Consider the following 17,512-nt stretch of genomic DNA (forward strand, 5'->3'; position numbering starts at 1 on the left):
TTCATCGTCGCTGGGTCAAAATCCTGGAACTCCCTTCCTAACAGCACTGTGGGAGAACCGTCACCAAACGGACTGCAGCGGTTCAAGAAGGCGGCTCACCACCACCTTCTCAAGGGCAATTAGGGATGGGCAATAAATGCCGGCCTCGCCAGCGACGCCCACATCCCATGAACGAATAAAAAAAATATATGAACCCCCAAATCTCTCTACTCTTACACATCACCCAACATTTACCCCATTCAAAGTATAATTATTACTTTTATTTTTAAACCAAAATGTACCACCTTACACTTCCTGACATTTAATTCCATCTGCCACTTTTTTGCCCATTCCACCAATCTTATCAATATCCCCTTGTAGCATATTTTGGTCCTCTGAATTATTTACTATGCCTCCTATTTTAGTATCGTCTGCAAACTTGGACACCATTCCCTTTAACCCTACATCCAAATCATTGATGCGCACAGTGAACCAAAGTGATCCCAGAACAGAACCCTATGGGACACCACTATCCACTTCCAACCACTCTGGGAAACTTTCTTCAAATCTCTGTTTCCTTCCTTCTAAATCAATTTGCCTCGCTCCTCCTAATTCCATCCCGCTTAATCTTCTCCAATAATCTCGTGTATTGCCTTGTCAAAGGCTTTCTGAAACTCCATCCACTGTATTTCTCTAATCTACCATATCTGTCAACTCCCCCAAAGAACTTTTAAAGGCTGCTTTTAATTATTTTCTCTTCATCTAATATTTAGTAAGATTCCATAATTCCTAACTATAATCTTTCAAAATTCTCTAGATTCAGGAACTGTCCCTCTAGATTGGAAAATTGCACATGTCACTCCGCTTTTTAAGAAAGGAGAGAGAGGGAAACCGGGGAATTATAGACCAGTTAGCCTAACATCTGTTGTGGGGAAAATGCTGGAGTCTATAATTAAGGATAGGGTGACTGAACAACTCGAGAATTTTCAATTAATCAGAGAGAGCCAGCATGGATTTGTGAAAGGTACGTCGTGCCTGACAAACCCGATTGAATTTTTTGAAGAGGTGACTAAAGTAGTGGACAGGGGAATGTCAATGGATGTTATTTATATGGACTTCCAGAAGGCATTTGATAAGGTCACACATAAGAGACTGTTAGCTAAGATAGAAGCCCATGGAATCGAGGGAAAAGTACGGACTTGTTTGGAAATTGGCTGAGCGAAAGGCGACAGAGAGTAGGGATAATGGGTATGTACTCACATTGGCAGGATGTGACTAGTGGAGTCCCGCAGGGATCTGTCTTGGGGCCTCAATTATTCACAATATTTATTAACGACTTAGATGAAGGCATAGAAAGTCTCATATCTAAGTTTGCCGATGACACAAAGATTGGTGGCATTGTAAGCAGTGTAGATGGAAACATAAAATTACAAAGGGATATTGATAGATTAGGTGAATGGGCGAAACTGTGGCAAATGGAATTCAATGTAGACAAATGTGAGGTCATCCACTTTGGATCAAAAAAGGATAGAACAGGGTACTTTCTAAATGGTAAAAAGTTAAAAACAGTGGATGTCCAAAGGGACTTAGGGGTTCAGGTACATAGATCATTGAAGTGTCATGAACAGGTGCAGAAAATAATCAATAAGGCAAATGGAATGCTGGCCTTTATATCTAGAGGACGAGAGTACAAGGGGGCAGAAGTTATGCTGCAGCTACACAAAACCCTGGTTAGACCGCACCTGGAGTACTGTGAGCAGTTCTGGGCACCGCACCTTCGGAAGGACATATTGGCCTTGGAGGGAGTGCAGTGTAGGTTTACTAGAATGATACCCGGACTTCAAGGGTTAAGTTACGAGGAGAGATTACACAAATTGGGGTTGTATTCTCTGGAGTTTCGAAGGTTAAGGGGTGATCTGATTGAAGTTTATAAGATATTAAGGGGAACGGATAGGATGGATGGAGAGAAACTATTTCCGCTAGTTGGGGATTTTAGGAGTAGGGGGCACAGTCTAAAAATTAGAGCCAGACCTTTCAGGAGTGAGATTAGAAAACATTTCTACACACAAAGGGTTGTAGAAGTTTGGAACTCTCTTCCACAAACGGCAATTGATACTAGCTCAATTGCTAAATTTAAATGTGAGATAGATAGCTTTTTAGCAACCAAAGGTATTAAGGGATATGGGCCAAAGGCAGGTATATGGAGTTTGATCACAGATCAGCCATGATCTTATCAAATGGCGGAGCAGGCACGAGGGGCTGAATCGCCTACTCCTGTTCCTATGTTCCCCTATCACAGATGTTGAACAAGCCTGTAATTACCCTAGTTAGTGCTTGTTGAGAATTCAGTGATTCTTGTCAAGGAGGTGACCAGAATTCTCTCTAACACTGTAGTTAGTGGCTTGGGGCCCGATATTAGGAGGGAGGCGGGTTGGCAGCGGGGGGTCGACTGGGCACGTGGGTAATGCGTCCAGTGAAATCGGTGGGTTTGGCACGCGATCGTAAGTAAATTGAAGCCGCTTACCTTGCCTTCCGGGTTTCACGCTGGAAAGCTGCGCAGCGGGTGGACTGCACACCCGCATTATAGGCTGTCAGCTGGAGGAGTCCTATTTAAAGGGGCAGTCCTCCACTGACTGACGCTGCAGAAAATAGGCAAAATAAGAGCATGGAGCAGCCCAGGGGGAAGGCTGCTCCCAGGTTTAATGATGCCTCACTCCAGGTCTTACTGGATGGGGTGAGGAGGAGGAGGAGGAAAAGGATCTTCTCCCCGGCGGACGGAAGGAAGTGGCCTGCCTCTGCCACCATGAAGGCCTGGCTCGAGGTGGCAGAGGAGGTCACCAGCACCACCAACATATCACGCACCTGCATACAGTGCAGGAGGCGCTTCAATGACCTAAGTAGGTCAGCCGAAGTGAGTACATTTACTCATTCCCCTACACTCCCTCTGCCACATCACCGCCCCCACCCCACATCTCCTTCAGCACTGCCAACACTACTCTGTCACATCAATCCTCACACCCACTCAAAGCTCATCCTCATCTTACCTGCACTTACTCACTTTGTCAGTACTCATCCCACCACTACCACTCAACCCAATCCTCATACAATCTCATGGCGAGATCTCATACTCACCCTCTGATGCATCTCTTTCATGGTCAGCCTCACCGCACCTGCCACTACCTGTGCTGCAGCCACAGAGCATGCATCACATATGTGTAGTAGGAAGCATAAGGCAAATGTGTCGTGAGCATGAAGGAGATGCACAAGGGTGTGTGAAGGTTTGTCATGGTTTTTACTTATATTCGATTTCTGAACAACTCACATTACATATTACATTGTCACCACTACTGCCACATCTTGACCATTCTTGACTGGCTTGTGCAATAATGCTCTTTCTTGAGGTTCTCCATGAACACCCTTGATGCCACCCATTGGGTCACCCTACAGTGGGTGTATGTGTAGTTGCACGACTACTTTGTGCAGGTGCCTGTTGCGCAGCACTGTGTTGTGTAGCTGCACGTGGCGGAGGTGGACGGCATGCCTGGCGAGGCTGGTGATGTTGCTCGTCCTCCAATGGAGTGATGAATGCAGCAATGGAACCCCCCCTCCCCCCGCCTCCCACATCCTGACAGTGTGAGGGTGAGAGGGTCCATAAAGTAGGTAAATGTGTTTGGACAGCAGAGTTTAGGTTATGATTTAATAATTTGGAGTGTGGAGACAACGGTGTGGCAAGCAAAACTTTGTCTGAGGTGACAAAGTGCCCTGCTGCAATGTACAAGGGTTTACCTGTTAAATGGACCTTTCTATCTGCCACTGGCTGCTGGCTGCAACACGTCTGTTTAAACAGGGAATATTTCCCCCAGCATGGGAAAGATGCTCTGGGTAGTCCAAAATCCGAACCCTCCTAAAATCTCCAACTAATGAGGTCTGTAAACAACCTCAAGTGCCCAGATAATGATCTTAAGTGGGATCCCCCCGGCTTTGATTGCCGGTGGGAGTCCCGCGTGCGGGGGCTGCGCGCACACCGATTCACGTCGTTGGGGAACCCGAAAGTGGGCAGGTTAGAGCCGGGCTTCGGACCCGCTCGGGGAATCCCCAATTTTAGGAGCCCCCCCCCCCCCGGCCACGAACGCACCCGCTCGGCCATCCGAAAATTGACCCCTTGATTTCTGTAATGCAAATAGCTTTAGAAGATGGAATTCCGCTCATGTTGTGTAATGTATCTGTTTTATTTGTAAAATATTGTTTTTTTTACAGGTGTGAATTGGGTAAGTTACAGTGAAAGAGTATTAATTAACTAAAACATTGGAATGAGATGTTTGAGAATTATTGTTGCCTTACCTTTTAGAATGAAAATTTGAAATATGATCAAATCTGGTGTATAAATTGTACCTTTGTATTTTTATGACCCCAAACTTGGGGCATGAATTATGCACTGATGTGAATATGATTTGTTAGCCAGTTGCTCGGCATTAAAGATGCAAGTCTGGCCTTTCCTCCAGTATAATCTGTACATAGTAGTGTGAAGCTTAGGATTTGAAAGCTATCTTGAATCATTGTGGCCATTACTTTGAATTTTGGTGCTATGTTCTATCACAGTGTCCACAAATGTGGCAAGTACACCTTCAGAGGGGAACAGTTCTGTGCAGAGTGACCAACCTGAAAAGGGCAAGCAAGAGGAGACTCATGAAGCCCCCTCAGCAGCCTCCACAGCTTTGGACCTGGAAGATTCCAACAAGTTCTGCAAACTCTGTAGTGCCTCCTTTAACAACCCACTAATGGCCCAGCAACATTATAATGGCAAGAAGCACAAGAAAAATGATGCAAGGAGACAACTAATGGAGGAAATGGGAAAGGAGACTGATTCTTCTGAAAAGAATGGTGAGTAATTATGAGCATCAGCGCATTGGAAGAGAGCTGGAGATTACAACAGACTGAACTTGCCCAGAATGTGATTATATTTACTGGCATCGCTAACTCTAAATCAGAAGCTTATGATTATTAAGGATTTTGAAAATGCCGGAAAAAAAGCTAAACAAGTAGTCCATAATGGCTTGTAAATAAATCTGTGGTTCACAAATTTGCACACTTGTGCGGCCTTTATAGAAGCAACCACAAACTAAATCTGAAGATAACCTTGTGTAAAAATACAATGAAAGATGCTTTCATTGTGACAATCTGTTCCGTGTATGAAGAAAATAACATGTCGATTATATCTACTAGTTGCACAAAATTAAAACTTGCCTCCACCTTTTTGTTCCTTTCATAATTATAATCTTTGTTCCCTACTAAAAACAGATTCAACCTATCTTCTTAACTTGATGATCTAAAACCTGGAATCATCTATGCTTCCAATCTCGGCCCCTTTCCCGTTCTCGGCCCCTTTCCCGTTCTCGGCCCCTTTCCCGTTCTCGGCCCCTTTCCCGTTCTCGGCCCCTTTCCCGTTCTCGGCCCCTTTCCCGTTCTCGGCCCCTTTCCCGTTCTCGGCCCCTTTCCCGTTCTCGGCCCCTTTCCCGTTCTCGGCCCCTTTCCCGTTCTCGGCCCCTTTCCCGTTCTCGGCCCCTTTCCCGTTCTCGGCCCCTTTCCCGTTCTCGGCCCCTTTCCCGTTCTCGTTCCTTTTCTCGTTCTCGTTCCTTTTCCCGTTCTCGTTCCTTTTCTCGTTCTCGGCCCCTTTCTCGTTCTCGTTCCTTTTCTCGTTCTCGTTCCTTTTCTCGTTCTCGTTCCTTTTCTCGTTCTCGTTCCTTTTCTCGTTCTCGTTCCTTTTCTCGTTCTCTGCCCCTTTTCCCATTCTCTGTCCCTTTCCCATTCTCTGACCCTTTCGCACTGCCTCTATATCTGAGTAAGTACCATATTTGGAGACAACTCTCGCTTGTTCAATGCTTTGAAGAGTGTTGGCATCACTTCTTTAGTCTTGCATTCTATGGATCTGTTCAACATTTATTTGCTTTTGCAATTACATGACATTTTTGCCTTGAAATTAGACTCTTTGAATACCATAGTACAAACACTTAACATGTTTGTATAAAGTTCCTTTGTTTGCTATTATAGTGTTTATTTTAATTTGTTTCTATACAAAACACTTCACTGTTTTTCTTGTTAGAGACCTGTAGTTCCTAGGGTTGTGTTCCATATCTTTTTAATAACTTGAACAAAGGGAGTATTTTGGACTTGGGTACCTCAGGTAGCTTATTGAGTCTACCACAGAGGATTGACTCAATTCCAATCTCCCGTTGTCTGGCTTGTCATATTGGATTATGTCTCCCTTAAGTTTTGTTCCCCTATGTTTAATGAGTTGCTGTCACAGTGAGGATACATAATTCAAAGATGCTTCTGGCTCCTGGGCCCCATTGAGAGGAAAATAAATAATAACTCAACTGATCCAGAATAATTGCCCCACACTTGCAAAAACTCACACGAGTGCCTTTCCCTGATTTTGGAGTCTCTCACATAGATGCATACAAATTCTTACATGGATCACTTTACTTGTGGGGGGAGTACTCGTGGGAAGTACTTCTGGCGAAAAGTGTTCCAGCCAGCTCTCTTAAAAAGTGCCACTGTATCCATAATACATGGTACTAAATTATATGAATTACTTGGCCTTTATGGGGACCAACGTTTCATGTTTCTGTTTCCATCCAAAACTTCTGTAGTAACATAGGTTACAGGGATAGGCTAACGTGTTCCGAAACTACTTTATTTAACTTTATTGGAAGCCAGTGTTTTTGAGTAGCATGGGGGCTGGACTGAAGATCATGATGCAAAGTCGCAGTGGCACTTGTTTAGTTCAGATTCCAGGAGTCTGACATCTGACATTTTTTGTTTGTCTGTGATGCTAATGGATTTAGTGTTGTAAATCCAGGGAGTCGGGTCACAGACATTGGTCTCCTGGAATCATAGTCATAGAGTTATACAGCACGGATAGAGGCCCTTCGGCCCATCGTGTCCGCGCCGGCCATCAGCCCTGTCTACTCTAATCCCATATTCCAGCATTTGGTCCGTAGCCTTGTATGCTATGGCATTTCAAGTGCTCATCCAAATGCTTCTTGAATGTTGTGAGGGTTCCTGCCTCCACAACCCTTTCAGGCAGTGAGTTCCAGACTCCAACCACCCTCTGGGTGAAAAAGTTCTTTCTCAAATCCCCTCTAAACCTCCCGCCTTTTACCTTGAATCTATGTCCCCTTGTTATAGAACCCTGAACGAAGGGAAAAAGCTCCTTAGTATCCATCCTATCTGTGCCCCTCATAATTTTGTACACCTCAATCATGTCCCCCCTCAGCCTCCTCTGCTCCAAGGAAAACAAACCCAATCTTCCCAGTCTCTCTTCATAGCTGAAGCGCTCCAGCCCTGGTAACATCCTGGTGAATCTCCTCTGCACCCTCTCCAAAGCGATCACATCCTTCCTGTAGTGTGGCGACCAGAACTGCACACAGTACTCCAGCTGTGGCCTAACCAGTGTTTTATACAGCTCCATCATAACCTCCTTGCTCTTATATTCTATGCCTCGGCTAATAAAGGCAAGTATCCCGTATGCCTTCTTTACCACCTTATCTACCTGTTCCGCTGCCTTCAGGGATCTGTGAACTTGCACACCAAGATCCCTCTGACCCTCTGTCTTGCCTAGGGTCCTCCCATTCATTGTGTATTCCCTTGCCTTGTTAGTCCCTCCAAAGTGCATCACCTTGCACTTTTCCGGGTTAAATTCCATTTGCCACTGTTCCGCCCATCTGACCAACCCATCTATATCGTCCTGCAGACTGAGGCTATCCTCCTCGCTATTTACCACCCTACCAATTTTTGTATCATCAGCGAACTTACTGATCATACCTTTTACATTCATATCCAAGTCATTAATGTAGACCACAAACAGCAAGGGACCCAGCACCGATCCCTGTGGTACCCCACTGGCCACAGGCTTCCAGTCACAAAAACAACCTTCGACCATCACCCTCTGCCTTCTGCCACTAATGATGTGGAGATGCCGGTGATGGACTGGGGTTGACAATTGTAAACAATTTTACAACACCAAGTTATAGTCCAGCAATTTTATTTTAAATTCACAAGCTTTCGGAGATTTTCTCCTTCCTCAGGCAAATGTTTCAAGATCTCGAGATCTTGAAACTTCTGCCACTAAGCCAGTTTTGTATCCAAAGTGCCAAGGCACCCTGGATTCCATGGGCTCGTACCTTCTTGACCAGTCTCCTGTGGGGGACTTTATCGAAGGCCTTACTGAAATCTATGTATACCACATCCACTGCGTTACCCTCATCCACATGCCTAGTCACCCCCTCAAAAAATTCAATCAAATTAGTCAGACATGATCTTCCCTTGACAAAGCCATGTTGACTATCCCTGATTAATCCTTGCTTCTCCAAGTGGAGACTAATTTTGTCCTTCAGAATTTTTTCCAATAATTTTCCTACCACTGATGTTAGGCTCACTGGCCTGTAGTTCCCCGGTTTTTCCCTACTCCCCTTCTTGAATAATGGTATTACATTAGCGGTTCTCCAGTCCTCTGGCACATCCCCTGTGGCCAGAGAGGTTCTGAATATATGTGTTAGAGCCCTCGCAATCTCCTCCTTTGCCTCACACAGTAGCCTGGGATACATTTCGTCCGGGCCTGGGGATTTATCCATTTTTAGGCCTGCTAAAACCGCCAATACCTCCTCCCGCTCGATGTTAATATGTTCGAGTATATCACAGTCCCCCTGCCGTATTTCTATGTCTACATCGTCCTTCTCCATAGTGAAAACAGATGCAAAAAATTCATTTAGAACCCCTCCGACATCTGCCGGCTCCACACACAGATTGCCATTTTTGTCCCTAATGGGCCCTATTTTTTCCCTAGTCATCCTCTTACCCTTAATATACTTATAAAACATCTTAGGATTTTCCTTTATTTTGCTCGCCAGTGTTATTTCATGGCCCCTCCTTGATCTCCTAATTTCTTTTTTAAGTATCCCCCTGCACTTTTTGTACTCCTCTAGGGCTTCCTCCGTCTTTAGCCTTTTGTATCTGCCAAAAGCCCTCCTTTTTTTCGGAACTAGACAAGCACCAATATAAAATCACCAAGTAATTAACCATCTGTCCTTGGGATGTGGGCGACACTGCCGAGGCCACATTTTTTTACCTATCCCTAATTGCCCTGAGAAGGTGATGGTGGACTGCCTTCTTGAACCGCTGCAGTTTTTGTGATGGTGGTGGCCCCACAATGGGGTTGATTAGGGAATTCCAAGATTTTGACCTGGTGACAATAAAGGAGTGGCAATATATGTGGTGTGAAACTTGGGAGGTGATGGTGTTCACATTGCTCTTGTCTGTCTTGGTGGTAAGATTACAGGACTTGGAGATGTTGCTAAAGTAAGCTTAATGAGTTGCTTCAGTGCATCCTGTAGATAGTACATACTGTAGGCAAAATGTGCCAGTGCAAGAGGGAGTGCATATCGAGTCCAGTGGCAGAGGTTTTGATCAAGCAAACTGGATGGTATCAAGCTTCTTGAGTGATAAGAAATCCAGCTACTCCAAGGCACACATGGATCAGGGGTGTACCACATGTCACCAGCATGGTTCTAGAGGACTCTACAAGGCTAAAATTAATCTGGAAAACCAAGGATATTTAGTACAAAGTGACATAGGTGTTCCTTTTGTAAGAAGGAGCACTTTTGCATGTCCCATCCTACAATTCAAGCAGAGCCTCCAAAGAAGGTTCAAGAATATAACAAAGAACTAAGCCAAATTGAGATTGCAGTAATGGACTTGTTCCTTCCAGTTATGTAAGGCTAAGAGGAACGAAATGTGCGAGAGACTCCTGACTCCTCCACAGCTGTCCAATATGCAGTAGACACCGACGGTGTAAACATTTAGGTGTGGTAGGAACAGTATAGATTATCAAACAGTGCAATAGGAATGTATTAGATTTACATTTTTAACCTCGAAACATTTGTAAGTATGAAAATAAGTAAGCTGAAATTGTAACAATCTTATTTTTGCACAGATTTTGGTAATTGATTGGTAAAATAATTCAATATATGTTTTGTAGTAGGAACAGGTGACTATCCGTGTGCTATCTGCAATGTTACACTTAATTCCATTGAACAGTACCAGTGTCACCTGCAAGGATACAAACATCAGCTGAAGTAAGAGCTTTATATTTTTTCAGCCAAATCCTATTGATGCAAATACACTTGTAATCTTAATGATTGGGATTGAATGACAATCTCATGTAGCTTGGTGGTAATGAGCCGTAGAATAAGTCTTCATGGAACAAAGTTCTTTGCCTATCAATTTTTAATTTGTGCTGTCTGTCTTTTATGGATACTTAACTCTCATCTAGGTCAATAGCTTTTTTAGTCCACTTGTATTTACCACTGCAGAATTCACTCTGTCATCTTGATTTGCATCACCTTCAAGATGTACTTGAACTAAATTCAATATATAGAATTGTATTGTCCGAGTTTCTTTTGGACAAAGTTATCCCATCGGGAAAATCCATACAGCTGCTTGTGTCTTTTTTCTAAAGTAGCGCCTTAACAACACACAATAATTGATGGATATATCCCAATGCAATGTATAAGGATAGTTCATAGTGGTGTGCATTTTCCATGGAATTAAAAATGGCAACCTCCATCATATTGAGCATTAGTGTCACCTGGCTAACTTGGGGCAAATCATCTCGCTGCTCAGATACAAATTGCTGGCTCTGACATGTACTGTCAGTCTTGCCTCTAAGTCAGAAGGTCGGAGGTTCAAGCTCCACTCCAGACACTTGAGCATTTAATCAAGGCTGAGAGAGTGCAACACCGTCGGAGATACCGCATTTCAGATGAGACATTAAACTGGGGCCCCGACTGCCTGCTCGGATAGATGTAAATTATTCCGAGGCACTGTTTGAGTTCTCCTGGTGTCCTGGCCAACATTTATCCCTCAACCATCATCACCAAAAGAGATTGTCTGGTCGTTCATCTCATTTGCCGTGTGCAAATTGGCTGTCGCATTTACCTACATTGCAGAAGTGACTGTACATAAAACGTACTTCATTGGTTGTGGAATGCTTTAGGATGTTCTGAAAGCTTGAAAGCTGCAATATAATGCCTGTTATTTCTTCATTTTCAATGTAAGTTTGACTAAGCTGTATCATGTTGAGCATGTGCAGAGTTTTCCTCAAACAGCTAAGGTTGTGTGTTTCAATACAATATATAAAAGTCTGATTTCAGGGTTAAGATTATGATTGATTTTATTTTTAGTAAGAGTAATTTGCACCCACATTGCTCGCAAGGTACTTTATTTACTTCTTGAGTTGCTCCAGCACACACCTAGTCCTGCTGACCCTACCTTCCTCCATATATGTTTGAATGGCCGACTCATTGTAACATGTCTACTGTCACTGTCCCATGGTCAACTTGTAAAGACAAAGAAAGACTTGCATTTATTTATATTGCATCTTTCATGACCTCAGGACGTCCCAAGGCCCTTTACAGCCAATGAAGTACTTTTGAAGTGTAGTCACTGTTGCAATGTAGGAAATGCAGCAGCCAATTTGTGCACAACAAGGTCCCACAAACAGCAGTGTGATAACGACCAGATAATCTGTTTTAGTGATGTTGTTTGAGGGATAAATATTGGCCAGGAGAACTCCCCTGCTCTTCTTCGAAATAGTGCCGTGAGATCTTTTACGTCTATCTGAAAGGGTTTAACGTCTCGACCGAAAGTCGGCACCTCCGACGATGCAGCACTCCCTCAGTACTGCACTGGAGTGTCAGTTTGGATTATGTGCTCAAGTCTATAGAGTGGGACTTGAACCCACAACCTTCTGACCCATGGAGTTGAACTGTAGGTGGATAGGAACCTGCTGAGCTTGAACACACTGAAAATACCTGTCAGAGTAGCAGGAGTTGCAGTCCGTTAAATTAAAGATATTTTAAAATATGTGTGCATGTGTATTTTTCTTAACAAGCTGTGTATAAAAATCATCATTTTAGTGATTCCACTGAAAATATCAGTAGTCATTTCCAAGAAACTGAACAAAAATTTGAGAATTTTTCTCAGTTCAAAAACAAATGCTTCTTCAAACTCAATGTATACTTCGAATTTCAGCAATTCAGTTTTTTTTTATTTTTGTTTTCACTTCTGATGGTTATGATATCTTTCAGTGGGTTTTTTTGTTGCTCCTTTGATATCTGCAAAGTTTCCATGTTATCAAAATCTTATATGACTCTTCAAGTTGCTGCTCAAATGACGTCCTGTTTGGGGCATTCAAAACAAACTTTGTTTCTTCATCGTTCAGCAAAATTTCCCAACAATTGCATTTCCCCTAGGCACAGTTGGTACATTTTCACATAAATGCACGCAGAAAAATACTTATTTTCCAGATTTTTTTTTTCCTAATTGGATATGGGTTTTTAAATCTGGTTTATTGCCTCGTCCAAGAGATTGCAGGGAATCTGAGTAGGGGGTGTCTAATCATGATGCTTCAGGCATCATACCTATGTGGGGCAGGCTTGATGGACCAGATGGTCTTTTCCGTATGTTTTTTCGTAGTTACAACAACTTGCATTTATATAGCACCTTTAATGTAGTAAAATGTCCCAAGGTTCTTCACAGGAGCATTATCAAACAAAATTTAACACCGAGCCATATAAGGAGATATTAGGACAGGTGACCAAAAGCTTGGTCAAAGAGGTAGGTTTTAAGGAGCATCTTAAAGGAGGAGAGAGAAGTAGAGAGGTGGAAAAGTTTAGGGAGGGAATTCCAGCGCTTAGCGCTTAGGGCTTAGGCAGCTGAAGGCACGGCCGCCAATGGAGGAGCGATTAAAATCGGGGATGTGCAAGAGGCCAGAATTGGAGGAGCGCAGAGATCTCGGAGGGTTGTAGGACTGGAGGAGGTTACAGAGATAGGGAGGGGTGAGGCCATGCAGGGATTTGAAAACAAGGATGAGAATTTTAAAATCGAGGCGTTCCCAGACAGGGAGCTAATGTAGATCAGTGAGAACGGGACTTGGTGCGAATTACGATATAGGCAGCAGAGTTTTGGATGAGCTCAAGTATATAGAGGGTGGAAGATTGGAGGCCAGCCAGGTGAGCATTGGAATAGTCCAGTCTGGAGGTAACAAAGGCATGGATGAGGGTTTCAGCAGCAGATGAGCTGAGGCGGGGTGGAGACAGGCAATGAGGTGGAAGTCGGCAGTCTTGGTGATGGAGCAGATATGTGGTCAGAAGCTCATTCAGGATCAAATAGAATGCCAAGATTGCGAATGGTTTGATTCAGCCTCAGACAGTGGCAAGGGGAGAGAGATGGAGTTGGTGGCTAGGGACTGAAGACAATGGTTTTGTTCTTCCCAGTATTTAGTTGGAGGAAATTTTTGCTCCTCCAGTACTGGAAACAGTGAAATGATCAGGGACTTGTAAGAAATAACTGTGCATTAAACAGCAGTGGGCAGGTTATAATCTGGGAGCACTGTGTAATGTAACTTGCTTCTTTTACTGAACCAAATTGTCAAAAGAATAAACAGGATTTGCTAAAAATAATATGAGCTAATCATGATTTTTTTTTATCTACAGAGAAAATAAAGTGGTCAACCTGGTAAAGAATACCAAGACGAAGAAATACGACTCGTTCCAGGACGAACTTGATGACTTCATTAAAGTTCAGAAAGCAAGAGGCCTTGTGCCAAAGGTGTCCTTTAGAAAATTTGAGGACTGGCCAGAAGAAGAGGAGATTGGGGACTTACCTTCAGGCAGATCTCCCCCCTCTCCTGAATATCCATTAGAAATCAGACAAGACATGCCTGCGGCGAATCCAAGTGGCTTCCCAGATGAGCAGGTTTTCCCAACAGATGTAGAAGCCGATGTACCACAGTGGCCCCTGTTGCAAGTTGACCATCCGATGGTCCAGTACTTGCAAAACAGTGACTTTCATGTAGAGTATTATACAGAAAGGCCACCTCCTCTAATGCCAACCCATCCACAAAATAGTCAAGACCTATCTAGCATGGAGTCCGCCGACGATTGTAAACCCATGACCTCCGATGACAGCACTGGTTCGTACAAAAAGGACAAGAGGGGGACGAAGAAGAAACACAGAAGGGAGAAAAGAAACAAGGAGACGGAATCTAAAAGAGATAGCGAATATCAGAGCTACAGAAAAGAGAAAAGTGTTGAAGGGCCAGAATTGGAACAAAGTAAAGATCAGTCAAAGCAGAAACCAGAGCAAAAGGATAAAGAGGAGCTTGAACTGGGCAAAGAGGCAAAGATAAAACATAAAAAGGAAAAAAAGGACCTTTGTACAGAAAAAGAAGAAATAAAACAAAAACATAAAAAGCAGAAAAAGAAGAAGGAAGTTGATACAAGAACAGAAGAAGAAAAGCTTTGGGATGAATCTATTTTGGGAATTTGATGCAAAGGTTTTGCAAGGACTTTGATGCTTGATCATCGTCTTAATTTGCTCAAGCACTTCTGAGAATAAAAATATATGGTTGTTAATAGATGTGCTTGAAGATTCTATTATTTTTCTCCTCCCCAGTAAATTAATATTGTTTGGGTGTTGGCCATCTATGAGCTCCGTTTGTTGTACTAAGACATTTTTAAAAAAATCAGCAGTAATCTTAATTGTGAAATATAATGCTGATATCTAAAGTAATGTTTTAAGTTGTCCTTATACATTTGCTGTTAGCTTTGTCAAATCTGCAATGAGAATTCTAATAAGTTACAGTAAATTGTAAATTCTTGGGCCATTCAAACTTGTTCAACTTTTAATAAACAGTGTGATTATAGTTTTAAATGTTTTCTTGTTAAGTAATATCACACATTATATACATGCTATATGAAATATATATGTGTGTGCTGGACAGGAAATGCATGCATATAAAGAAGTTTTTTTATATATATATAAACTTCTTTATATGCTTTAGATGTCACATACTGCCTAATGCAAATTTCTGTTACACATTTAGAGGGAAAAAAGTAGAATTAAATAAAATCAGCCTTTTTGAATGTACAAACTCCCAACAACACAGATGTTTACTTAACATCAATTAGACTTCAGAACCTTAAAGGAACATACATCTACACTTACACAGCAGAATAATACATTCCATTTTGCATTGTTTAATTGTCACTGCTCATATTCAATAGCACATCCTCTGACTTACCCTGAGTAGTGCACAGGAGATTTGCTCTCTACATTATATGTGTGCACTTTCTGTCCGTCACACTGGGTGTCATACACTGTCAAATGTGAATTTCTGTGTCACACTTCAACAAAAAAAAGTATAAAGAAGCAAAATCAGTCGTGTGAGATGTACAGAAAAATTCTCCAGGAACAAAAAATATCAGTGCCACAATGCCTGTTGCCTCTTAATTGATCTTTCCACACGGCCAAGGTACTGATCTCCAACCTGAATAGCAATTAACCATTGAATTAACTCACACAGCATTTACTTAACCTGTAGTTTTACAGCCTTATAGCAACTCATACCTGTACAAGTACGGTAGTGTAGTGGTTATATTAGTGGATTAGTAATCCAGAAGCTTGGACTAATAATCCAGCGAACGTGACTTCAAATCCCACCATGGCAGTTTGAGAATTTGAATTTAGTGTAAAAAAAAAGCTGGTATCAGTAAAAGTGACCATGAAGCTGCTGAATTGTCGTAAAACCCAACTGGTCCTTTAGGGAAGGAAATCTGCCATCCTTCCCTGGTCTGGCCTATATGTGATTCCAGTTCCACACCAATGTGGTTGACTCTTCCTTATTGCCCCTGTAGTGGCCTAGCAAGCCAGTACTGATAAATACTAGATATCTAATTACAATTGGTATCACTCGAATATCATTTTGCTGTTTATTCTCAGCTTTAAAACTGCTGAGAGATAAAAGTTAAATGCACAGGTAAAGGAATATATGTGAAATAAAGGCCACTCACTTACAGTTTTCACAGAAAAATGGCCAGCTGTGGAATTCACTCCCCAAAGCTCCGGTTATAAAAATCCCAGAAAATAATTTAATAAAAATGTAATTTGACTTATTCAGTCACTGTACATCAGTGGTTCTGCTGGTATCCTTTACATCTCCTATTGCTATAAATCAGCAAATCCATGGACTCACCATGAGCAATGCCACAGGGGATCTGCTCGTCTTGAAAAAAAATGTATAATAGGCCAGAGATTGCTGGGAAAATAATGACACATTATCAGCACTCGCCATTATTAATTCGTTAAAAAATCCAGCAATTTGAAACGTAAAAGAAAAACATCATGAGTTCAGATTCCCCACAAATTGCTGGACAATTTGCACCATTGGCCTCACCGTGAAGCTCCCCGTTGAAGTTTATTGCGATCGTGAAATTGCTGGATTTCCGACAATGACAATTATTCCTGCCGCAGCCATTTAGGGCTGATAATTCATGTCGTGGAAACCCCTGTCAATGGCATAATTTATGGTCCTCTGTCTCACAATGATTTGATTTAAACAATCTCTGTGGGTGAACTTCAGCCTCTGTTACAGATATTTATCTCGGTGTCATTGCTTGGTCTGCAAGGGTTTATGTTTCGTTAGTGGCACCAATTTGATCCCAACATGCCAAGTTCAGACACCAACTTTTCCCACTGATTACAGGTACAGGTTAGGCTTAACAAATTCTACTGAAGATTTATTTCCAACTCCAAACTGTGACAGAATGTAGTTTCTTTTCATTGATACCCACTGTTGCAGAAAATGCTTTTGTAGATTATGGAGCTGTTCTATTCCATGCCATCCTGTTTGAATGGAAAGGGGTGGCTTTCCTATTCCGACAAGAAAATCCTGGTTGCAATTTCTGTAATAGTGAAGCTCTCTACTGATGGCTGGCTAACCTTAAGCTGTTCAAAATACAGAGTTGGTTCATTCTTCTTGTCTTAGAAGTTTGAGGCAGAAGAACCGGCGACCAAAGTATCCTCAGTGGCTCAGAAAGTTAATGCAGTGAATAGTTGAGCCAAGGTCTCAGGTTTGACCCCAGATCAGTGCTGAGTTAGCTCATATCAGCTAGGACAGTGGTAGGGAGACTGTAATTTTGATAAGAGACTGTGGTGCAATACTCCAAACAATTAAGTGCTCATTTTTGCACCTCCTTTAGCTATGAACTGATGTTATTCACAGTTTCACTCAGAGCGCAAAACCAATATCGACAAGTTTTCAAGGAGTGACAGATGCACATGGCCTGCTCCGTTTAAATAAACATTTGGCAAAGATTTCTGGAAAGCTCTACAAATCTTGACGGTAAGCTCTGAACTTATAGGCTTCACATTAATGATCACGATGTGTGCTGAAACACTATTTTGTACATTCAAAAGGAACAAGTGAGAATCAAGGAAGTGACTCATTAATAATCATGAATTTAAAAAGTTTATTGTAATTATTGAGTTCAAGTTGCAGTACTGAAAAATATTACATTCAAAAAATGTTAGGCATTTTCAAAAAAAACATTTGATAACAGACCACATGAACATATGGTGAAAATTATGGCACGTGGAGACAAGAGAAATGTGACCACATCGATAGAGATGGAGG

The 17,512-nt window shown here is 42.3% G+C and overlaps 1 protein-coding gene across 9 annotated transcripts in view; it reads left to right on the forward strand.

Moving 5' to 3' along the window:
- LOC137320406 (zinc finger matrin-type protein 1-like) overlaps window positions 1-14,751 on the forward strand; it is a 133,719-nt gene extending 118,968 nt beyond the window's left edge. For all 9 annotated transcript variants that reach the window (XM_067982120.1, XM_067982126.1, XM_067982130.1 and 6 more), the window contains 3 exons: window positions 4,579-4,860; window positions 10,016-10,112; window positions 13,533-14,751. In XM_067982120.1, the coding sequence (XP_067838221.1) occupies window positions 4,579-4,860; window positions 10,016-10,112; window positions 13,533-14,367 (1,214 nt within the window). In that variant the 3' untranslated portion in view covers window positions 14,368-14,751. The remainder of the gene's footprint in view (window positions 1-4,578; window positions 4,861-10,015; window positions 10,113-13,532) is intronic.
- Window positions 14,752-17,512: the final 2,761 nt, after the last annotated feature.

The sequence above is a fragment of the Heptranchias perlo genome, chromosome 1, assembly GCF_035084215.1.
Source record: "Heptranchias perlo isolate sHepPer1 chromosome 1, sHepPer1.hap1, whole genome shotgun sequence".
Lineage (NCBI taxonomy): Eukaryota > Metazoa > Chordata > Chondrichthyes > Hexanchiformes > Hexanchidae > Heptranchias > Heptranchias perlo.